Genomic DNA, 25,180 nt, shown 5'->3' with positions numbered 1-25,180 from the left:
GTCCGTGTGTCCAGATCTATACGCAAATGGCTGGACCGATCACAGCCAAATGTATTATGCGCATTATTGTGTGCATTATGTGCATTACCTCCGCACATGTTTTATACTTTTGGAAATATTTAGCTTTAATTTCCGAAATCTAAATTCTGAGTCATACGTCATAGATATCTCATAGATGGCTGCCGTCACGTCTCATGAAGTCCGACATCCACTTCATGGACAGGATTTCAAGGCGAAGTTGTGGCGTTGAGGGTATACGGCTCGGTGAGCTATGGGTTGCTTCACTGCTTTTTGCAGATGATGTGGTCCTGATGGCACCATCGGTCCAAGACCTTCAGTTCTCACTGGACCGGTTCGCAGTCGAGTGTATGGCGGCTGGGATGAAGATCAGCATCTCCAAATCTGAGGCCATGGTTCTCAGCTGGAAACCGAAGGATTGTGCAGTCCAGGTAGGGAATGAGACATTACCCGGGGTCTTGTTCACAAGTGAGGGGAGGACGGAGAAGGAGATCAGCCGGAGAATCGGAGCAGCAGGGGCAGTATTGCAGTCGCTGTACCGCACTGTTGTGACTAAAAGAGAGCTGAGCCAGAAGGCAAAGCTCTCTGTCTACCAAGCAATCTTCGTTCCTACTCTCACCTATGGTCATGACTGAAAGAATAAGGTCGCGAATACAAGCAGCCGTGTAGCAACTCATAATGTAATAAGGGCTCATAATGTAATCATTCAAATGTAATAAAAACTCATGAGTTTTCTTCAACAGGTGGCTGGCATCGCTCTTAGAGATAGGGTGAGAAGTCCAGTCATGCGAGAGAGACTCGGAGTAGAGTCGCTGCTTCTTCGCCTGGAAAGAAGCCAGCTTAGGTGGTTCGGGCATCTGGTTAGGATGCCTCTCGAGCGTCTCCCTAGGGAGGTCCTGAAGGCACGTCCCACTGGGAGGAGACCACGGGGCAGACCAAGGCGACTCACTGGCCTTGGAACGCCTTGGAATCCCCCAGGAGGAAGTTATGAATATTGCTCTGGAGAGGGAAGTCTGGAGCTCTCTGGTGGAGCTGTTGCCCCGCGACCCCACTACGGATAAGCGGTTGTAGATGGATGCCATCCATTATTATTACAAAACACATAACCACTTCATTTCGGCCATTTGAAAATAGCAGATCTACAAGCTCAGCTTAGCTCACAATGTGGTGTGCAACATATTGTGAGCTTGTATATCTGCCATTTTCATTTTATACTTCACAATGAATACTTTCTACTTTTGGTACTTTAAGTAGTACATTTTGATACCAATACTTTTGTACTTCTTGTACAATTTTAATTCTGGACTTTTACTTGTAACAGAGTATTTCTACATTTGAGTATTTTTTCCATATTGGAGCCACATCGTTCCCTTGTGGATCCTCAGATGCACATGATTTGATTATTATTTAATGAAAGACCCATTGTGTTATTTCATAACTGAAGGTCTTTTCATCTCACTGTTCTCAACTATACCATTAATGAAATATCAATATTTACAGTTTAGTTTGCTATTAAATTGCATGGTATGGAGGATGCCATAACATCTCAGTAAATTGACTGACTGTCAAAGCCCTGGAAAAGCCCATCAGGGATTTTTCTGGACAATTCCATCTGTGAAAGCCATCCATCAAGCGTGCGTCCCATGGATCACTTTGAAGCTGCTGCTTTGCTGTGATTTGGCAGACAGAGGTTTTCATTTATGTTGTCCATGACGAGGCTTTCACCCCGACACGGCTCCATACCCCTCAGTCAGTCCCCACTTCCCTGAATCTAAACTAAGGGCCCTTTTCATTATCCCCCCCTTTTCTTCCAGACGTCTGTGTGCTCTACTACTATACACCACCACCATGGAAGCTTTAGTTAGAGCTTTATCGCTGATGATTAGTCTCACCTCGAATGGCCTGATTCCTACTGGAGCAAATTGACACTCGATATTCCTGCGATTCCTGCTTCCCCCCCTCACCAACCAACCCCACCCTCTGTTTGCTGCACTAGACTCTGTTTACTGTGAGAAGTCAACAGTAGGAGACAGTGTGGAGAGAGAGAGAGAGAGAGAGAGAGAGAGAGAGAGAGAGAGAGAGAGAGAGAGAGAGAGAGAGAGAGAGAGAGGCAGAAGATAATAAGGGAGACTCATGTTTCACCCCTGGATGGATGCTGGGAACATAAACCTATAGGCTGGTCTGTTTACCAGAACATATCTGCAGGTATGTACATTTTATATAATGTAATGCTACTTTGTATTAACAGAGTATTAATAGAATAGGCTTCTAATGGAACTATACCTTTCGGCACAGAAGTGATTAAAAGAAAAAAAAGGTTCTTGGCTTATTTCTTAGCCCTCCTCCAGAGAAAAGGAGAAGTAATTGAATGAAGGGTGTTTGTTTAAAGCATTAAGTCTCATTTCTCTCTCTCCCTCCCTCCCTATAGCCACAGATCTGAAGCGTGGTCTGCGTTCGTTCATACTTGTGGCTTTGGTTGTTGATCCAGGATGCTGTCCTACCTGCCCCTTCTCCTGATGGGGACCCTGACGGCCTCAGCAACTCAAGGTAAGGCTTCTTAACACTGCATGGTGAAACAAATGCCGGCTGGGTTTGAAATGCAACTATATGGGATAATAACATGTACAGTACAGCCATTTCACTGTAGCTGCTGTCAGCTGGTGTAATTTGTAGGAAAAGACCTTTGCACACCTATAAGTCAGGCGTCTGCTGCAGGTGCGTAGGCCAGTGGACATCAATGAATGGAATAGAATGCACCTGCACACTGTATATTTGCTCAGTACAAGAGTAATAGCATTAAAAAATAACAATACTCTTGTACTGAGCAAATATACAGTGTGCGGGTGCATTCTATTCCTTTCGCTGGTGTCATTTACATGAATGAATGCACACTTAAGCTTGATATTATGACCTTGAGGCAATGAAGCTTCAGTATAGTCTGAGATTAAAAACAGTATAAAGGCCAGCCATGTGACAGAGTCGGGGGAAATTTCTTTCTGTCCTCGCAGAGACCTCATGATACCAGGAATGACGCAGTGTGTGGTTTTGCAAATGTGTTCTTAAAAAAACCTGTAACCTCTGAGGTCTTGGTAAATACTGGATTAAAACTATTATGAAAAAATATGTATTATCTATTATTATTACATATTACTTATTTACTGTAGGCCTATACTATAATATAGTATACATGTGTGCGTGCAAGTGTATATATAATAATTTATTAATTGTCTATTATTGTGTGCATGTGTGTGCATGTGTGTGGCGTGTGCATGCGTGCGTGCGTGTGTTTGTATGTGTGTGTGTGCACGCACCTGCGTGTGTGCAGTATATAATATCCCTAGCCCACCAAATGATACATTACATGCACATGTAGATGAGCCACACATTTTAAAATGTGACAAACATAACAGTCCGTTGTGTCCAATGAGTTCGACAGTTGTGTTTGGCATCATGAGTTGTTTGTTGGCTTATTCGTGTAAAGTAACTTGCGTGTTAAACCTCACCACAAGTTGCATGGGTATCAGTCAGATGGCATCAAATTGCGATTTCATGTCAATGGCAGTAGTTACATAGAGAATAAAGGCCTGTGTTGTGTGTGTGAGCGTAATTATGACCAAAGCATTTGCTTTGCTGCAGATGTTTCAAGCTCAAGTTAACCACATGAACCCTAGGAGCGTCCCTATTCTGGGGCACGTCATATTTGGCACCAATGGGCAAACATTCAGTGAAAATAGCAGATCTACAAACCCGGTCACACCACAGTTATTCAAGTAATTTAACCAGAAAGTTCACAACCTAATATTGTTGGACTTCGCATGAAATGAAGTTCTCAGTTGGTTAACTTGTATGCTGCTGTGGTGGATAAATAATTATGCTGAACAGCCGCGGCGTAATGATTCATTTGCCAAGCTTCTTAAACACTAGTATAGTATCTGCTGAAGCACAACACGGCTCAATGAAGAAGAGAAGACCCAATTTCAGCATTCAACAAACGGTTTCAGTATTCAAAGAGTGGAGATGAATAAGATGATATGAAAAAGCCTGCAGTGATAGTGTTCCAACCTGACCCAATGCAAACCACAAATATACTGAGGGAGTTTGTTCGCCCTGCAGTTTGTTGTGAAGAGGTCAAAGCCAGCTTTGTCTGTGTGCCCCCCCCCCCCCCCCCCCCCACACCCCTCTCTCACCAAAGCTGAGCTGTATCACAATTTATAGTGACTGTTTTGCCAGAGAAATGTTTACAATTTTACAGACGTTTCTTCAATTTTCTACTAATTCCACCAATAGGAATCTCCTCTCCGTTTGAGAGCTGAAAAATTGTCCATAAGCTGTATGGAAATAATACATACTGTAGATACAGTCTTTCTTCCCATTCCTGTCTCCAATGCAGTGACTGTAAGATCTGTGAGAAAGCAGAAGTGAGACAAGGATTGATTGAGGACTCAGTCCAAGACGTCAAGCTGTTTCCTGGAACCATATGAGATCATATCCACTATATACTGTATGCAGTGGAGGAAAGTAACTAAGTGCATTCACTAAAGTACTGTACTTAAGTACAATCTTGAGGTATTTGTACTTTACTTTAGGTCCAATTTCCAGTACGGTTACTTCTACTCTGCTACATCTCAGAGGCAACTATTGTCGCGACGCATTGTTAGCTTGTAGATCTGCTATTTTCAAAAGATTTTTTATATATTTGATAACTTGAAATGAGACATTCTGCATAATGAGTACTTTTACTATTGTTACTTTAAGTACATTTTGATGCCAAGATACTTTTGTACTTTTACTCAGTTACATTTTGAATTCCGGACTTTTTTTAATTTGAATTTTGAATTGCAGTATTGATACAACTTTTACTTAAGAAAAACATTTGAGTACTTTTTCCACCATTGATTGCATGTCTAAAAGATAGCTCTGGATCTCGAAGAGACCAACAAGACATTAAGCTCTCATCTTGAAGTAGTAAGTAGCCTTGTCGAGCCATGAGGCCCATAGGGCAGGAGCCTATCTCCTGTTTCTGTAGCGTGAGGCAGCTTGATGTACAAGTACACCCCCTGGACATGACGCTAGCATGTCACAGGGACTTACCCCCAATCCAACCCTTGATGCTGAGTGTCAAGCAGGGAGGCACTGGGTCCCATTTTTAGAGTCTTTGGTATGACCCGGCCGGGGATCGAACCCTGACCTCCCAGTCTCAGGGCGGACACTCTAAACACAAGGCCACTTCATCTTGAAGTACAGTCACCTAAACACAACGTTTGTCCCCATTTCTTGAATATAAAAAAGTGTAACAAGACACAACATCATTGTTAATCAGGGGAGGATTACCCAGTGGGCCTGTTGGGCCAGGGGAGGATTACCCAGTGGGCCTGGGCCCAGGCGCTCACGGTCACACGGAGGCTCAAGCTCAAAACAAGTGCAAAGTTAATAACAGTGACGCCGTGGTCTGCATCACTGTTATTAACTTTGCACGTTATCAGACAATGGGCTTATTCATTCATGTCAAGAAAATGACCCCAAAAGTCCTAAATCATCATGAAGTGTTTAAACCCTCAGTTTATCAATAAGGCTTCCTTTCTTTCAATCATATTATTATTTTTCTTTTTTTTCCGCAAACTGCCGCTACAGGCTACAGCTACAGCTACTGAACCAGAAGGCAAAGCTCTCATGACCGAAAGAATAAGGTGGCCGAAATGAGTTGTCTTCGTCGGGTGGCTGCTGGCTAGCATCTCCTTTAGAGATAGGGTAAATGAGTTGTCTTCGTCGGGTGGCCTGCTGGCTAGCATCTCCTTTAGAGATAGGGTAATGAGTTGTCTTCGTCGGGTGGCTGCTGGCTAGCATCTCCTTTAGAGATAGGGTAAATGAGTTGTCTTCGTCGGGTGGCCTGCTGGCTAGCATCTCCTTTAGAGATAGGGTAATGAGTTGTCTTCGTCGGGTGGCTGCTGGCTAGCATCTCCTTTAGAGATAGGGTGAGAAGTTCAGTCACGCGAGAGAGACTCGGAGTAGAGTCGCTGCTTCTTCGCCCGGAAAGGAGCCAGCTTAGGTGGTTCGGGCATCTGGTTAGGATGCCTCTCAGGCGTCTCCCTAGGGAGGTCCTCGAGGCACGTCCCACTGGGAGGAGACCCCGGGGTTAGACCAAGGCGCAGTTGGAGGAATCACATCGACTCACTGGCCTTAGGATCTCCCGGGAGGAGGTTACTACTATTGCTCTGGAGAGGGAAGTCTGGAGCTCTCTGCGACCCGACTACGGATAAGATGGATGTATGATAGGCTACATGACTCACATAAATATAATACACCAAATATCACAAACAAACTAACATATACGTACAAAGATCAAGTGCAAAACACACAGCTTTGCATGTCGGTGGCCCAGGGGCCCATTATCTCATGGTCCGCCTATGTCGTTAATATTAATCATGTAAGTCTTTTTGTTTAGGGCAATGGAGGCGCCCGGTGATCAAGTTCAACTCGGCGGTGTTGGTGGGTTCCGAGGTGGTGGTGCCGCCCGGCAAACCGCTGCTACTGAGGTGTGAAGGAGACGACGGACCAGTGAACTGGATGCCCCGGCTCGTCAAACACAATAAGTACGTGCGGTCGAACGGGAACGCCAGTGTCTTCAAGGTGGAACGGCCAAAGGCAGAGTTCACGGGGACGTACAGGTGTGTGTACGCCCGCGCCGGGCCGCAGGGCGCCCGGGAACCCACGTCCTCAGTGCACGTGTACGTTAAAGGTAAGTGTGTACAGTACGTAGGTCAGTGTTTGGAACGCCATATTCAAAGATTTGCACCACAGATTTTCACATTTTTTTGCTCCCGATCATTCGATTTTGAGTATCTGCCAATACTGATTTTTCCCAATCCGATATTTATATTTTCAATAGAATACTTATGCCATATCACAACAGTACAATATCCAAAGTCTAATATCATTATATGGATATAATATTGAGGGATGTCCCAATCACGTTTTGTTTGCTCCCGATGCGATTCCGATCATTTGAAAATGAAGTGATCGGCCCCGATCGGATCGGGACAACAACCCTACTTGTAACTGTGAAGTCTGCAATCATAATAATAATCTGTTGCTAGGTTTTCAGTGAGTATTGAATTGAACAACATCCAAACTAAACAATCCTTCATCCACTCTCTGTCCATCATCAGATCCAAAAAGCGTGACAGTGTTCTACACCAGCAGCACCAACCTGCGCGTGGTGAGAAAGGAGGGTGAGGACTACCTGCTGCCCTGCCTGCTGACCGACCCCACGGCCACAGACCTGGGCCTCCGCATGGACAACGGCAGCGCCTTGCCCCCGGGGATGAACTTCACTGCGTACCAGCGCCGGGGCGTGCTCGTCCACAGCCTCCATCCCAGCTTCAACGCAGACTACGTCTGCACGGCCCGGGTCCGCGGCGTGGAGAGAACCTCCAGGACCTTCTCCATCAACGTTATCCAGAGTGAGAGCCCATTTTAATCAGCTTGCAGAGCTGATCATTTATCATACTTCAACACCCAGCTCCTCCTACTTCAACACTTCTCATTCAACTCTTCTCTTCACTTCTACACATTTTGACCATTGGCTATACTTCAAACCAATGGGGAGACTTTCCCCCACACACACACTGGGAGGACAACAAAATAATTAAGCCGGAATACACACACACACACACACGCACACGCAAACACACACACACGGTTTCAAATAATTGTAGTGGTAGTACAATATTTGCCTTTGAGATGTATAGTGGAGTAGAACGAAGTGAAAGTATTGGAAATTGAAAATACTCAAGTATAAATAATACGTACAAAATTGTACTGCTCTTAAGTAAATGTACTTAGTTACTTACACCACTGTAATGAACTACAAAGCTGATAACATACAGTAGTATGGTGTTGTTTCATATAGTTATGTCATATGGTCAACAACAGCATTCACTTCAAACCAAATCATGATTTGATGTTATATTTATCGGGTGTTACGCCACAATGTGTGTCTTATAGAGCTGCGCTTCCCGCCCTACGTGTTCTTGGAGAAAAGTGAGATCATCCGTATCGCCGGAGAGAAGCTCATGGTCCGCTGTACCACTCACAACCCCAACTTCAACTACAACGTCACCTGGACATACTCAGACATCAAGATGGTAAAAGCAAGAAACAACACTTATCTATCCCTATGATGACGCAGGGTGCAAATGTGTGTGGGAACTAGTGTCCATTGTTATTTAGAGACATCTTGTGTCTCGATCTCCTCTCAGAAACCGACCATCGAGGAGGATGTCCGATCCAGTGGGGACAACCGCTTGGACATAGAGAGCATATTGACCATCCCCGCTGTGGACTTGGCAGATACAGGGAACATTACCTGTATTGGCACAAATGAAGCTGGGGTCAACAGCTCAACTACGTATCTGCTGGTTGTAGGTAACTATGATGACCACCCATGCTTGTCAACACCAAGCCAGAACAGACCTATAGAAAGTCAGACATTGACTGCATGACAAACAAGATGCCAGGGGGTACTCTGTTGGTGCAGGGATAAAGTCCACTGTGGCTTATTGGGCTTGCCCAGGTGTTCCAACGAACACAGTTGGCACTGTTTAGGGCAGTGGTTTTTCAGTCAGGGCACCTGTTCAGGGGTCATCACCATGTTGGGCTTGTGGTGGGCATTTTTGTCAAAATTAAATTTTTGACACTGACATCATGCAGAATGACAGAGTATTGAGTTGTGCTTGAAATGTACTGTAATTCTGCAAACTGTTAACAAACCAAAAACACAAAGAGATAGCCCTGAATGACCACAACAGGTCTGTAACTCTGAGAGCATACAAATGGAACCAAATGGACCTGCAGTTCCATTTGTACACTCAACTTATTGGGGTGCTTGAAAAAAAGAAAACTAGTACTAATGGACTCATAATGTGCCATAGTGTCTTAGTAAATCACGGTCATAAAAGAAAACCTGAAAACGCTGAAAACCTTAGACTTAACATTCAGTAAATTGGGTCTTATGATCAAAATAAGAACATAACAAATATAAAACAGAATTACAGAACATCAAAACATGTGCCTCAGACAAGGCCAGGTCTTTGCCACAGACTGTCCATGTATGGACATGATGATGATGACCCCTTGCACCTGTTCAGTGTGGGGGTGGGGGGGGGGGGGGGGGATGAACTGGGATGAATATACCATATCCCTCCACATGCATTACAGTATGTCCTCCTGGTGAGCGGGTGAACTGGTCACTGTCAGGTGAAAAGACGCACTCGGTGACCTAACGTGTATCGGAGGGGACACGTAAACGCGCTCATCTCCACCCGCCATAATGAATGGAGGAAGGTGGTGGAGACACCCTCCAGGCAGCGACACTTAAGGGGAAGTGAGAATTGGCAGAATGACAAAATTGAGAAAAAGGGGAAAACCATTCAAATAGTGTCAGATAATCGTTTAGTAGTTTGAACATTGATGACCTCCTTCCTCATCCTTCTGGACAGACACGGCCTTCATCAGGATGTTCCCCCAGTTCTCTCCTAAACTGGCCCACAGCGGTCTGTCTGTGGAGGTGAACGAGGGAGAGGATCTGGAGCTCACGGTCTTCATCGAGGCGTACCCCCACATCACGGAGCATGGCTGGGACACCCCCACGTCACCCAACACCTCCACGCAGGAACAAAAGCTCATCCGATACAACAATAGGTAGGAGGGGGTCACGGTGGCACAGTCGGTAGTGCTGTCGCCTCACAGCTAGAATGTCCTGGGTTCGATTCCTGCTGGGGACGCTGTGGGCGCTGGGGGCGTGTTCCCTCCTCTGCGTCATCAGTGCCCATACCCGAGGCGAGGTTGGCGAAAGGGCCTTTCTGTGTGGAGTTTGCATGTTCTCCCCGTGTCCCCTAGGGTAGGTACCCTCACAAAAACATGCCGTAATCCTGGTCTCTAAACTACCTCCCCCTGGCCAGCCGAGGCGCCTGATGGAGGGGAAATGAACTGGTCGGAATAACGTGTTCCTTCCACGCGCTACGTCCGGCCGGGGAAACTCTCCCCTGTCAGGTGAAAAGAAGCAGCTTGGACTCCTCATGCATAGAAGGAAGCATGAGGTCAGTCCGCTTCCCCCCCCCAGGTTGACAGAGGAAGTGTAGCGCCCAGGATTACATTAGATAATTGACACTGGGTGAAAAAAATGGTTTACAAAATTGTGGGATAAAACATTACAAAAACAAAAAAAACTATAGGTAGGAGGATTCTCTCTTTTTTTCCTACATTTTTATCCCACAATTTTGTAATCCATTTTTTTCACCCAATGTCAATTGCCTTTGTGTAATCTTGGGCGCTACACTCCCTCTGCCAACCTGGGGAGAGCAACGGACTGACCTCATGTTTCCTTCAATACATGAGTCCCTGACGGGGGGAGTTTCGGCGGTTGGACGTAGCGCGTGGAAGGAACACGCTATTCCAACCAGTTCCTTTCCCCTCCATCAGGCAGTGGCCAGGGGGAGGCAGTATAGCGACCAGGATTACTGCATATTTGTGTGAGGGTGTCTACCCTAGGGGGCACGGGGAGAACATACAAACTCTACACAGAAAGGCCCTTTTGCCAACCCCACCTATGGTATGGGCACTGACGATGCGGTGGAGAGAACACACCCCCAGCGCCCACAGCATCCCCGGCGGGAATCGAACCCAGAACATTCTAGCTGTGAGGCGACAGGAGGAAATATTGACAACAGCACTAGTTGGTAGAAAAATATGATGAATGAACTATGACGCGTGCACAGCAAGATGAGAAGAAAAAAGGAAAATAATACTCCGGATTTGAAATAATTATGCTGTTATTGCATATTATTGGATCGAGCTGACATGGAAGTGTAAGGTCATTTAGAACTTGTCAGGTCATGAAACTGCAAGAGGGAAGATGCAGGTTCTCCTTTTTGGCATTGTTGGTGTGACCTGTGATGATGCATATAGGAACAGAGTCTGAGTTTGCGCTGCTGAATGAGTCACTCACTAGACCGCAGCAGACAGACAGTCTGGTCCAGGGATCATCCACATGCTAGCTTGTAGTGGATATTTTTGTCAAAATTACAAAACATGTGGACAATAATATTGTCAGAATCACATACAGAGCTAGCCCTGAATGACCATAACAGGTCTATAACTCAGAATGTTCAAATCCCTTACGGGTCCATTTGTACACTCTCGGAGTTAAGGGGGGGTAAAACATTTGAGAACAACTAGTACTTGTAGTTGGACTACTAATATGCCATAGTGTTGTAGTAAATGCCTGTAAGTGTCATACTTATTCTGAAGAATAAGCCTGGAGTCTTGGCATTCAGTAGTTGGGTCTTATGATCAAAACAAGAACATTATAATGGTGCGTAAAAAAATAAAAATAAAACATTTGCCAAAGACAAGACCAAGTCTTTGCCACGGATACATTTGTCCATGTACGTATGGATATATTGATGACTCCTGGTCTGGTGTTTCCCACAATTCCCTGTAGGTACCACGCTACTCTACTGCTAAAAAGAATGAAGGCCCAGGAGCAGGGCCAGTACACCTTTCATGCCAGGAGTAACTTGGCCAATGCATCCATCACGTTCCAAGTCCAAATGTACCGTAAGTGAAACAGCTAGTAAACACAAATTACAGTGACACTGATGCTATTCATGCTATATGGGACGTTTCCCAGTCAAATGAACATTACTTTAGGTTTTGCACTGCTCCGTTTGACTCAAACTTGAATTTACTCGACAGAGAGACCCGTTGCCGTGGTGAGATGGGAGAATGTCACCACGCTTACTTGCACTTCGTTTGGCTACCCTGCCCCAAGGATCAAATGGTACCAGTGTTTTGGAATAAGACCCACGTGAGTCACTCTCTCTCTCGGTCTTGGGTTTCGTAAAATGCACATTACGTGCATACAGGTTTTTTTCCCCTCTCCACCAGGCCGAAGGCATTGGGGAGAGAGTATGTTATGTGCACACACTCCCTGGATGGCAAATTTGTCACATTATAGCGCCACCAGGACACAGATGTTTGCTAAACAAATTTTTTCATACTCCATCCTGGTTGGCTAAGATTGGCTTCCAAAGTTGCAGAAGTTCTGTGTTTTTCACACAGCATGCACACACGCAGTCCCACTAGGCAGATAAAGACAGCCTCATGGTGGCGCTTTTAAAAAAAATGTTTTTGGCTTTTTGTGCCTTTGATAGTTACAGTGAAGATAGACAGGAAAGAGGGAGAGAGACATGCAGCAAAGGTTGTCATGAACGGGACTCGGAACATGCAACGCGCTGTCAGGCCAGAGCCTATATGTGACATGTGCCTGGACCACTAGGCCAGTGGGCGCCCCGGCCGATTCATGTTTTTACCTATAACTGCACCGATCTGTGTACAACTTTATATGCACATGTACTCTAGAGGCCAAGAAAAAAAACATTTTTTCCACATCTGCACTTTATAGCACCACCAGGAGGCCAACTTACGTAAAACACATTTTTGGATATTACTCAGATTTTATCCAAATTTCACACAAATCGGTAGGCCTACATATGATCTCTATAGTCATGTGTTCAAGAAGGGCCCGTTTGATTTCTCATATTCCATCCTGATTGGCAATAAGATTGACATTGTTTGCAGGAGTGGCCCATATGGAACACAATGCCACTAATCATGAAGTCATGCAGTGTCCGATAGCAGTGAAACTGTGCACAGCACACATATCCCCACTAGGCTGAGGAAGAAATGCCACTTGACATTTTTCAAATCTATATCAGGCTGAGTCGCGTCAACTGCATTGATATCACTGATATGCATAAAACGTTGTATGCACACTCCCTAGATGCAAAGGAAAAACCATCCTGTGGTTACAAATCACCCGTGGCTTCCTGTGAGGTTAGGGATAGTGTTAGTAATGGTCTGACTAACGGGAGTCAGACAAATGCCACACTACCACCAGGAGGCCAACTTATGTGAAATACTTTGTGATCCCGTCATAAAAATCCTAGTCTACACCACACAAGTTCCATCTACTGTAAGCCTTTGTCCATTTGTATTAACTTGCTATATGATCACTCAATACCAAACAATGCATGTAGATTAACTTCGTTCAAAAAGGACGAGACGTCGGTATGTGAATAATGTGTATGTGTGTGTATGTGTGTGTGTGTGGGGGAGTACAAGAATAGTGCAGAAAATGAGTTCTCTCGGCTACTGGCAGCTAGTATTGCTCAATCTCCACTGAAGTATACAAGAAAACCCGGCTCATTTCCCCAGACATCCGGCACAAATCATGGGACATGCAGTTTTAGTAAACGCTTTGTTATTAATGCAAATAGAAATCACAATTCAAATGAAATCAATATAGACTGTAGATTAAATAAATTATTTTTTAACTCGTCTTTTTAAACTCTAAATATGAATATGCAATTAACAGCTTTTAACCATTATGCAAATGAAATGACAATTTAAGTTACAACAATGCATGCCCACAACAAATGGTCCTGACCTGGTGGAGACCTGTGCTCCGAGGAGCACTTTTTCTAGTTCTCTTTTTTGCATGGCCAAAATACAATTTCTGTCAAACTGTTCTTGTTGAACTTGATTTTCCCCCCAGCCCCACTGGCACTGCATTTATTTTCTTATCAATTTGCTTGGATTATTGCACTGACAATCACTCACAGCATGTTCAGGTTTCAGTATTGGCCTGGTTACTGCGTGGGTGCCTTTCCATCGCTCATGTTGCCGGGGTTATTGCATGGAAGCCATGATCTCGCTAGCAAACGACTACACGTACTGTCTGTAAATATAGTACAGGCCAGGGAACTTTAAATAGACTCAGGGAATAACAGGACACAGGTGAATCACCTCAACCGACAAACACAAGGATGGGCTAACAAACAGATTAGGCGACTAGACACAATGTGTAACCACTAACCTTAGATTAGCTATGGCGGCGCCGCTAACAGGACACAGACCACAGACAGGTGAACAACATCTACTAAATTAACGACGGCATGGCGACAGTGGCGAGACGGGTAACTATTAACTAGAGATTAACCAAGGACAACAGAACTCTTCACACTAGTGCAAAGTAAAAAACCTAATGCTGCATAGAAACAAGACAAAGAAAGCACTAAACTTTAAAATTGCACAAAACTAAAAGTCCAACTAATTCTAACATGTACCCAATTACACAAGGATAACTATAGATACAGATGAGTACTGAAAACCATTGAAATGAAATGAAATCTATATTTACCCAGGATATCTGGGCTAAGCTCAAGAACTTGTTTCCAGCCAGGCCCTGCTCATATAACACATTTCATCGTAGTGGTTGATGCCTTGTTCAAGGGCATTTCAGCGGTGGTAATTTTAACGTGTCGGACGGCTGATTCGAACTGGGAACCTTCCGGTATCTAGACCGCGCCGCTATCCGTTCGGCCACCGCTGCCAATTGATTGCAACCTGTATTTATTCTCTCTCGAATTACACACACAAGACATAAATGCAGATCAACACAATACAAGTAAGACATGTTTAACTTAATTATTACTCAACTTTACAACACAAAATAAACAGCTTTATGCAGGGGCGGCAGGTTCCTATAACGGCAGTGGGTGCCCCCCGCCCCGCCCCCCAGCCAGGTAATACATTGACCAATGTATTACCAATCTCGTACACCATTGCTCACGAAAGCAAGATCCTTGACCAAATTACAGCCACTGCATCTTACCTTTTAATTAAAGTAAAAGTAGTCTGAGGAAAGGGAACAGTTCTGTTCCCCGGACATTGTTTTGGGATATTTTTGCTGAGATGGCTCTGTTTGTCAAGTCTCAAGTCAGTGTGGAGATTGGCCGGCGGTGTTGCTGCCCTCCCCTCCCCTCCCGACTCATGGCTCTTTACAGACGGGCCGACGGTACACAGACAGCAGCCTCTCCGCTGACTGTGTTAGTGTTGTGTTGCTGCAGGAGACGGAGTGTGAATGAACCGTGCGGTCACTGGAACAAAGCCACCGTATTAGCATTTGAATACCTGTTCTGTGAACACCGTAAAGGTGTGTGCCTACGTGACAAAATGACCAGGGGGAGGGGATCTTCAGCCTTAATCTCAGTGGGTGCTATTTGCCTTATTCTTTTTTCAGTGGGTGCCCAAGCCCTCAGGCACTCCCAAAGTTGACGCCGTTGGCTTTATGCATTCAAAGAAAATACAAAACAAATGGGGCTCACAATATGTGGTAGGAAGGGGGGGTCAGGGTTCAGCTCAGCTCACCATCCAGTACCAGAAAAAAACCCCTGAAAGGCCAGGTGAAAATTCAAAATCAGTCTTGTGTGTGTGTGTGTGTGTGTGTGTGTATGGCTAACATGACAACTCACCACTGAGTAACAAGTGAATTGAATAAGTGTAGGATGCTGCCAAACGTCTGCACATAAGGAGTGGAAGTAGGGGGAAGTGATGTCACTTTTATACTGATCTCTGATTGACGGGTTGCCAAGTAAAGGGTTGCCATGTAGCTGATCTACAAGCTCGCTGCAACGCGTTGAGAGCTTGTAGATCAGCTATTTTCGGGGCGCAACCCAGCACTCTTTAGCTAGTGGAGATGTGGTGTACCGTGTACGACATGGATTTCTGAACACATTTCTTCAATGCAAAATACTGCGTTCAAGTTCAGGGGACTGGCATGGCATGGAAAGGACTGGCATTTGCATTTCTTTCACCATGTAGTAAATGCTCTAATGCTGCATTTGTGGTCTGGAGAGGGCAGTTGTTTTACAGACGGGTAACCTTCTATGTGTGCATTCTATGTGTGCACGTCCCTGCACCTCTGTTTGGGCAGATATAATGAGAACACTACAGTCAGGCATGCAGCAGATAGTATATGACTGTTCTTCTGTGTGTACCTCTGGATTGGTACAGATGCAACGACAACACCACAGGCATGCAGCAGATAGTATATGACTGTTCTTCTGTGTGTACCTCTGGATTGGTACAGATGCAACGACAACACCACAGGCCTGCGGCAGATGCCGGTCCCTCTCATGGCCCAGCAGACGGTGGAGGTCCAGAGGGAGGAGTACGGGGCGGTGGAGGTGGAGAGTGTTCTGACCGTGGGGCCCTCGGACCGCAGGATGACCGTGGAGTGCGTGGCCTTCAACCTAGTGGGAGTGGGCAGCGACACGCTGGCCATGGAGGTGTCTGGTGAGTTCACCGTCAACCTATGACCAATTTTAGCCCATTAACATTGTAATCGTGACAGCCCTATAAGTGTACACGTATATACTACATACATGTGCAAAGCAGTATCAGTGGATCCTGATGAACAATCTCTCTCCACTGGCTAGATAAGCTGTTCACCTCTACGCTGACTGGAGCAGCGGGTGTGCTGGCCATCCTGCTCGTGCTGCTGGTCTTCCTGCTGTACAAATACAAACAGGTAGGTTCAGCCTGGAATCTGCCGTCCCGTTGCTGTCGGGTGGAAGCCCTGTAGGCCTATATGTAAAAAAGAAATGCTAATTTTTTGGAAGTGATACCGTATTCACATTTTGTCAATAAAGATGTGCAGTCACTCAATCAAACTGGCGGCTGTTTAGTGTGACAAACATAGCTTGTTGACCAATTATCATCATTTTTGACATCGGCAGATTGATCATCAAACAGGAATATTTCTATGTTGTTTTCAACTCCATCCTTTTTCAGAAACCAAGGTATGAGATCCGCTGGAAGATCATTGAGGCCAGAGATGGGAACAACTACACCTTCATTGACCCCACTCAACTGCCGTACAATGAGAAATGGGAGTTCCCCCGCGATAAACTCAAGTTAGGTCTGTAGGATATTTTGATTATTTTCATGTTTCCCAAATGGTCATAAATGCTATGAGTGGAGCACTATCTTATCCGATTCGGCTTAGCAGAATCTGTCTTGAGAGACACATTGAGAAAAAGGACTCTTTATTTATACAATTATACTGATAGTAGTATTTTGTCATGTTGGTCTTGTGTGTGTATTATTGCTCCAGGGAAGATCCTGGGAGCTGGAGCGTTCGGAAAGGTTGTGGAGGCCACGGCATACGGTCTAGGAAAGGAAGACAATGTGATGCGTGTGGCTGTGAAGATGTTGAAAGGTAAGCTGGTGTGTGTGCTCACAACGTGTCGCAGCATGGAACCAAGTGTAAAATCAGCCATTACGACACCATCAAGGCACGCCAAAATACATTTTCAACAACTGTTGATTTAGTCGACTATAATCTTATGAGATTTATAGTTGACCAAAACTAGACTAACACTAAAACATTTCAGATGACTAAAACATGACTAAAACCAAAAGGAATTTCATTCAAAAGACTTTTTGACTACAAACCTAAATCAAAATTTGCAGTCAAAATCAACACTGCAGTCAGGGTTAATTGTCTGTCTCTGTAGCCAGTGCTCATAGATGTCTCTCTGTCTCTGTAGCTAGTGCTCATAGATGTCTCTCTGTCTCTGTAGCCAGTGCTCATAGATGTCTCTCTGTCTCTGTAGCCAGTGCTCATAGATGTCTCTCTGTCTCTGTAGCCAGTGCTCATAGATGTCTCTCTGTCTCTGTAGCTAGTGCTCATAGATGTCTCTCTGTCTCTGTAGCCAGTGCTCATAGATGTCTCTCTGTCTCTGTAGCTAGTGCTCATAGATATCTCTCTGTCTCTGTAGCTAGTGCTCATAGATGTCTCTCTGTCTCTGTAGCCAGTGCTCATAGATGTCTCTCTGTCTCTGTAGCTAGTGCTCATAGATGTCTCTCTGTCTCTGTAGCCAGTGCTCATAGATGTCTCTCTGTCTCTGTAGCCAGTGCTCATAGATGTCTCTCTGTCTCTGTAGCTAGTGCTCATAGATGTCTCTCTGTCTCTGTAGCCAGTGCTCATAGATGTCTCTCTGTCTCTGTAGCCAGTGCTCATAGATGTCTCTCTGTCTCTGTAGCTAGTGCTCATAGATGTCTCTCTGTCTCTGTAGCTAGTGCTCATAGATGTCTCTCTGTCTCTGTAGCCAGTGCTCATAGATGTCTCTCTGTCTCTGTAGCCAGTGCTCATAGATGTCTCTCTGTCTCTGTAGCTAGTGCTCATAGATGTCTCTCTGTCTCTGTAGCCAGTGCTCATAGATGTCTCTCTGTCTCTGTAGCCAGTGCCCATTCAGACGAGAGGGAGGCTCTGATGTCAGAACTGAAGATCCTGAGTCATCTGGGTCACCACAAGAACATCGTCAACCTGCTGGGAGCCTGCACTTATGGAGGTTTGACCATAATCAATAACATACCATTGTTATTTGGCGGATAATACGAAAATCTCATCTTGCAGCTAAATATACAACATCCATTTATTTAGAACAGTGGATTTCAACTGGATTTCAACTGGATTTCATGGTCCATTATTTGTTCGGCATTTGAGCCACGGACCACCATTTGATGAGATTTAGCCTTGACTCAGACCCAAAACGAAAGAATATTTAGAATACTTTGTTGTCGTTGGATAAGATGCTGTCCACAATTCCATGCTGTATTGATGTTAGTACCATAGGAGAGATAACAGGCAAACGTTGATCAAAATAACAATTCTTCTCCATTCTCTAATTGTGTAGACTTCTTGTGAATTAAGTGATGCAGATGTTTAACTGTCCATTTGGTTACCAACTCCCCATAATTTAGCTGCAGGGGACCACCTTGAAACCTCCTTCAGGATGACCACTGGTTGAGAACCAATGATTTAGAATGAGACAAGATAAGATACACTTTATTGTCCCAATTTGTTTAGGGACAGGAAAGGGAATAAAATATAAAAAAGAAAACACAATTGTTGCACAAACGTACTCAGTATAAGATGTGTTTTTGTGACTAATAATGCCGACTGTTCTTTTAAACAGGGCCGGTGCTCGTGATCACAGAGTACTGTTGTCATGGAGACCTGCTGAACTTCCTTCGCCAGAAGACGGAGAGCTTCCTGAACCTCGTCATCACAAACATCCCTGAGCTCATCATGGAGCAGTCCATGGACTACAAGAACGTCTGTAATGAGAAGCAGTTCATCAGAAGGTACAACAACACTAGAAAGTGTGGTTGGCTGGTTGCACTAAATGGTATAAGGTGCATTTATATAGCGCTTTTATCCAAATCGCTTTTTCATAGATGCATTACTTTCACACATTCACACAGCGATGGCGGCAGAAACCATGCAAGGCAACCCAACATGCACATCGGGAGCAATTAGGGGTTCAGAGTCTTGCTCAAGGACACTTCGACACTAACTTTGGGGAAGCCCGGAATAGAACTGGGAACTTCACGGTTCCCATCCGTCTGCTCTACCGGCCACTCTACCCCCTAATACTTCTTACTAGTATGCCCTCCCTACTAGTAGTAGGAACAGGGAGGCGGGAGAAGGGGGGATCTACGGGGAGCAGTGTAGGAAACGCTCGCAAGCTTCACAGAGACGGCAAAGAAACAGACAAGTAGACAAACAAAAACAAAACTAGTGGCGAATTGGTGTGGCCATTTTCAGGGCTGATTTGATTTAGCCTGGCTAATAAGCCAGACCGAATCAGCCGTTGGCAAAAAAGATTGCCTGCCGGCGGATTACGGTCTGGAGAGGCTCAATTGTACGCCCATTTCCTACACCAGAGAACTGGTGTGGCCAATCGGGACACGGTATGCAATATGGGCGGGCTTTGGTACAGTGACGTTCAATGCTTGAGACCTTTGACTGACAGTAGCTCTGACCAATTGCGTCAAAGAGAAAATGTTTGAACCCGCCCCCCGGGAAACAAGATCCATACACAGCATCTCCAGACTCAAATACCACACGACAGTGTGATTTGAGTCTGGCTTATTAGCCAGGCTAGATTTGATTGTGTTGAGGTCATCAGCAGCCAGACCAGGCACTTTTTAGGATGGTGTGGCTGCTCCGACAATTGGGAAACTGGAGGGGAACTGTGCTGGTTTCCAGTGAGCACTGAGCAGTTAATGATATCAAACACTACCACCCATGGGAAATCAAACATCAGATGTGTGGTTTTGAGAATAGCGTCCACATATTTTAATCGGTCTCTGTCTATCTGTCTGTCTGTCTGTCTGTCTGTCTGTCGTCTGCACGTGCTCTCTTTCTATCCAACAGTGACAGTGGGATCTCTAGTGTGTCGTCAGGAAGCTACTTAGAGATGAGACCCAGTCAACAGATGGTCAAATCGTCTCAAGGTGAAATTCTTAGAGAAAGTTTTAACATGTAGCTATTTTGTTCATGCAAGGCAATGATGGCCTCCCATTTATTATGCTAGTTTCATACTGCACAACAAACCAATGGTGACATAATCTCCCATCATGTGTTTGTTCATGCCTAGACTCTGTGAGTGAGGAGGATGGTGACTGGCCACTGGACATTGATGATCTACTGAGGTTTTCTTATCAGGTGGCACAGGGACTAGACTTTCTGTCAAACAGAAATGTGAGTGTTTTGTTTTTTCGTTTAACCACGGATAGGGTCTATGATACCCATTTGTGGGTCAATGTCACATTTGTATGGGTCCCAAAATTCATTGATTTCTTTTCCAGTAATTTCATGAAGAAATCAAAGAAAAATCTAAAGAATTCCATAAAGTAGAAAACAAAAGTATTCAAAATAACTGATCTACTGCTCAGTGCATTCACAGAGATGTACGTAGCAGCCATATTTTAAAGCAGTTGTATTTCTATCCTCAGTGCATTCACAGAGACGTAGCAGCCAGAAACGTCCTCCTGACAGACCGACGAGTGGCAAAGATCTGTGACTTTGGCCTGGCACGTGACATCATGAACGACTCCAATTACGTGGTGAAGGGGAACGTAAGCAAGCCCTCGCATCATCAACACACATTACGAGCTTTGTTTCTGAGAGAAGCATTCGTTCTCTTTTTTTGCAAACACTACATACATACAGAACACATTGAGCATATCGTTGCTGTTGGGCAGAGACTTTGTATCTCCACATTTCATCATTTTTATCACTTTTATAAATGAATGACCTTTTATACTTCGTCTTATGACAGTGCCACGCAAAGACAGCACAAAATAGCTGACCTATAAAGCTCACAACATCATGTCACGATGCAATGCAGTGTAAATGTTGATCATCTATTTTCAATGCTGAATATACATATTTAGAAAATAAAACATTTAGCCTATAATGACATACCAAGTTGAAAGTGTGAAGTCTGTCTGTGGGTTTAATAAAGATTTAACAAATGAAAAGTATTAAAAAGAACTTACGTAACTACATTGGATCCATTGGAACACAGTCAGGTTCCCCTGAAAAGTAACATACAACGTTAACACCTTTAATTGCTAGCATACACTTAGGTTGTCACACAAACATTTTGGATTACCGATTTAATTGTGTTTTTGGCGTTGAACATTGGACAACATATTATGAATAATATGAAACTATTAAATTGGCCCGTGTATTTGTAGGCACGTCTGCCGGTTAAATGGATGGCTCCAGAGAGTATCTTTGACTGTGTCTACACCGTGCAGAGTGATGTCTGGTCCTACGGGATCCTTCTCTGGGAGATCTTCTCACTAGGTGAGTGATGTCTGGTCCTACGGGATCCTTCTCTGGGAGATCTTCTCACTAGGTGAGTGATGTCTGGTCCTACGGGATCCTTCTGTGGGAGATCTTCTCACTAGGTGAGTGATGTCTGGTCCTACGGGATCCTTCTGTGGGAGATCTTCTCACTAGGTGAGTGATGTCTGGTCCTACGGGATCCTTCTGTGGGAGATCTTCTCACTAGGTGAGTGATGTCTGGTCCTACGGGATCCTTCTGTGGGAGATCTTCTCACTAGGTGAGTGATGTCTGGTCCTACGGGATCCTTCTGTGGGAGATCTTCTCACTAGGTGAGTGATGTCTGGTCCTATGGGATCCTTCTCTGGGAGATCTTCTCACTAGGTGAGAAAACGTCAATATCAGTATACAGTATAATGACTTCTATCTTGTGTTCCTCATGCAAACAGTTGTAGCCGTTTCTCCATTTAGACTCCCATTTACACTGGCATCCAAATCCAGACCTGAATCAGATCTGTGCCACATCCAGATTGCAATGCGATTTATTTGAATAAGTCTAAAAACAAACAAGTCACATGGAATCTGATTTTTACAAAATGTATGCGACTTGAGCCACATTCAGAGGTGGTTTCAAATCTGATTTCAGGAGATCCGTCTCAGTCTGAATGCTGTAACCCGATCTAAATCTGATTACCTGTGACTTGTCTGTGTTTAGACTTAATCAAACAAATCTGATTCCAATGTGGATGTGGCACAGATCTGATTCAGGATGCATTTGGATGCCAGTGTATAATCTAATCAGTCTGAACACGCAGATCTGTGACAGATTTGAGAAATACGGTAAATCACATTTGGCTGGATTTGACTGTGCAGTGTAATTGGGGCCTTTGATCTAGGGACTTTGTTATATTTATAATTTAATTGTTGTCTGTCAGGAAAGAGCCCGTACCCCAGTATGGCCGTGGACACCAGGTTCTACAAGATGGTCAAGTGTGGGTACCAGATGTCAAGGCCAGATTTTGCCCCTCCTGAGATGTAAGTCCTATAAGTTAGTTACAGTTTTCTCAGCATGGTTTGCGCCTGCATATCATCACAAATAAATCATCGTGGACTATCATTTCAGTGTGCTTCATGGTTCCCCGATCCTCGCATCTTAAAAAACAAATCTCCCCTTCTGCAATAAAAACAACCCATCAAAATGAGAAAATAAAGAGGGTCTTTTTTTACCACGGCCCCTTTCATCTGTGTGTGCTGATTTGCTGTGAATAAGCGATCTTTGAAGACAAGGGGGGAATAGGACTGAGTCAGGGCCTAATCATCTGTTGTTCTGCTGTTGTGTGGATCTGAGTCAGGCCTCAGTTCTGCCTGTTAACCACATGATCTCCAAGCGACTCCCATTTCACTTTAAAATTTCACGGCTCCACCACACAAGACTGGAGGGATGGTGTGTTTATGAAGGCCCTGCTATCACACTGTGTCACTCGCTGCCTCCATAACAAGTCTACTAGTACTTCCAGTATTTATTTGATGAATTCAGTTTTACAGAACGTTTATTTTTAACTGGGCAGGCTTCTGTGCATTATATTTGAGGAATTTGATCCAAGCGTTTTGTCCACCAGGAGTAAAAATGAAATGAAATAAAACACTTTTCTTGATGTTTCAGGTACATGATAATGAAGATGTGTTGGAACCTGGAGCCCACGGAACGTCCAACGTTCAGCAAAATCACTCACATGATCGAGAGACTGCTGGGGGAGCAGCCTGACCAGGAGCAGGTGAGCACAGCAAAGTTTCCAATCAATCACTGAGCAGGCTAGAAGCAAACAAATAAATACAAATACACACGCTACAAGTCGTGTAACATATTAGAAATAGCAGTTCTATAAAAGATCTGCTATTTTTTGGAAAATGCTTGAACATGTTCACCTATAATGTTCAGGACGCATCGGCTGCATAATTGCCGATATACCATTACCAATGTCGTCAAAAAAGCCAAATAATGTCTGATACATGGTCATTGGGTCAGCCTCTAGAGCAGTTACAGTGTTAAGCTGTCCCTTTTCACTTGCAGTATATAAAAGCCATTACATTAACCACAAGTCAAAGCTATTGCTTTTCATCGCCATGTTGGCTTGTGGTCGGACATTTTTGTCAGAATTCCATTTTTGCCACCGACATACAAAATGAGCGGACAATAATATTACCCAGAAACACATAAAGAGATAGCCCTGAATGACCATAAAACTGTATAACTGTATAGTCTGTTTAACTCTGAGAGTTTACAAATGGAACCCATTGTACACTCTTAGTTAGTTATGGGGGGATCCTTGCAAATAAAACGTTTGAGAACCACTAGTACCAGTGGACTCCTAATGTGCCATAGTGTCGTAGTTAATCAGTGTCATACATATTCTGAAGAAAACCTGGAGACTTGACATTCAGTAATATATAGATATGTTCTAGTCACGTTCTTAGCTTACGCATGTTTCGCGATAAATGCATTTTTTACATATGTGATGTATTCCCATGCTTTTTGTTCTTGCTTATTGTAAGTCGCTCTGGATTAAGAGCGTCTGCTAAATGCCTAAATTGTAAATTGTAAATTGTAATTGGGTCTTGGTCTATGGTCAAAATAAGAACATTATAATGTGTAAAACAGAAAATCTGAAATTTACGGACATATTGATGACCCCTGCTAATGACTCCTCTCCAGTGGTGGAAAGTAACCAAGTACATGTCAAGTACTGAGGTATTTGTACTTTACTTGTGTACTTCCAATTTCCAATACTGTGTCACGATGCGACACATTGTGAGCTTGTAGATCTGCTATTTTTAATGTTTTTATTTTTTTTATACATTTGAAAACTTGAAATGAGACATTCTGCATAATGAGTACTTTTACTTTTGGTACTTTAAGTACATTTTGATACCAATACTTGTAGACTTTTACTCAAGTACATTTTGAATTCCGGACTTTTACTATTTCTACATTGCAGTAGCGTAGCCTATTGATACTTTTACTTAAGTAATACAAATATGTTTTCCTCTGTGCAGCTGGTGTACCAGAATGTCCAGCAGCCACAGGTCCTGGTGGTGCAGCAGGGCGCATGTGACGAGCCCAAGCGCGCGTGCGACGGCTCCTGTGACCCGTCGTCATGTGACCACGAAGAGGAGGAACAACCCCTGATGAACTCCAACAACTATCAGTTTTGCTGATCGAAGAAGGCCCATGATGCATCTCTAGTCTCGACCAGTCAGTGAATTACCACTTGATTCTGGAATCAGCCTATAGCCACGGTTCACATGATGACGCTCGTACTTCGCGAGCGTCATGGTTCAACTTCAGCCTGTGTTTTGGGACTGCTACATTTACAGAGCAAACCGTGTACATGAACATTCAGATATCAAATATAAAGTGCTATTTGCACCTGTGCATTCCATGTACATTTATGTACACGTTTGCTCTGTAAATGTAGCAGTCCCAAAACACAGGCTGAAGTTGAACCATGACTGTTTCAGGGCTAGAATCATCAGCCATGTTTCCTGGGCAAAGCACCACAGCTTGTCGCCACCCTGCGAGCTCCCGAGACGATGAGTCGTCTTTAAAAGCTATT

The 25,180-nt window shown here is 44.3% G+C and overlaps 1 protein-coding gene across 1 annotated transcript; it reads left to right on the top strand.

Annotated features, from left to right (window-relative positions):
- Positions 1–368: 368 nt before the first annotated feature.
- csf1ra (colony stimulating factor 1 receptor, a) lies at positions 369–24,885 on the top strand (the record flags this gene model as incomplete). Its single annotated transcript, XM_079495067.1, has 23 exons — positions 369–449; positions 2,507–2,565; positions 5,339–5,493; positions 6,461–6,754; positions 7,185–7,478; positions 8,023–8,162; positions 8,277–8,442; positions 9,516–9,717; positions 11,519–11,634; positions 11,773–11,884; positions 16,010–16,215; positions 16,359–16,450; positions 16,714–16,840; positions 17,036–17,140; positions 18,165–18,275; positions 18,903–19,071; positions 20,147–20,226; positions 20,370–20,473; positions 20,728–20,850; positions 21,475–21,586; positions 22,502–22,601; positions 23,230–23,341; positions 24,621–24,885. The coding sequence occupies 23 exons, from the start codon at positions 369–371 to the stop codon at positions 24,780–24,782; spliced, it is 3,222 nt and encodes a 1,073-aa protein (XP_079351193.1). The 3' UTR covers positions 24,783–24,885.
- Positions 24,886–25,180: the final 295 nt, after the last annotated feature.

This window comes from Electrona antarctica (assembly GCF_951216825.1).
Source record: "Electrona antarctica genome assembly, chromosome: 1".
Lineage (NCBI taxonomy): Eukaryota > Metazoa > Chordata > Actinopteri > Myctophiformes > Myctophidae > Electrona > Electrona antarctica.
The sequence above is the reverse complement of the archived record's forward strand: the minus strand, read 5'-3'. Positions and strand labels throughout refer to the sequence as shown.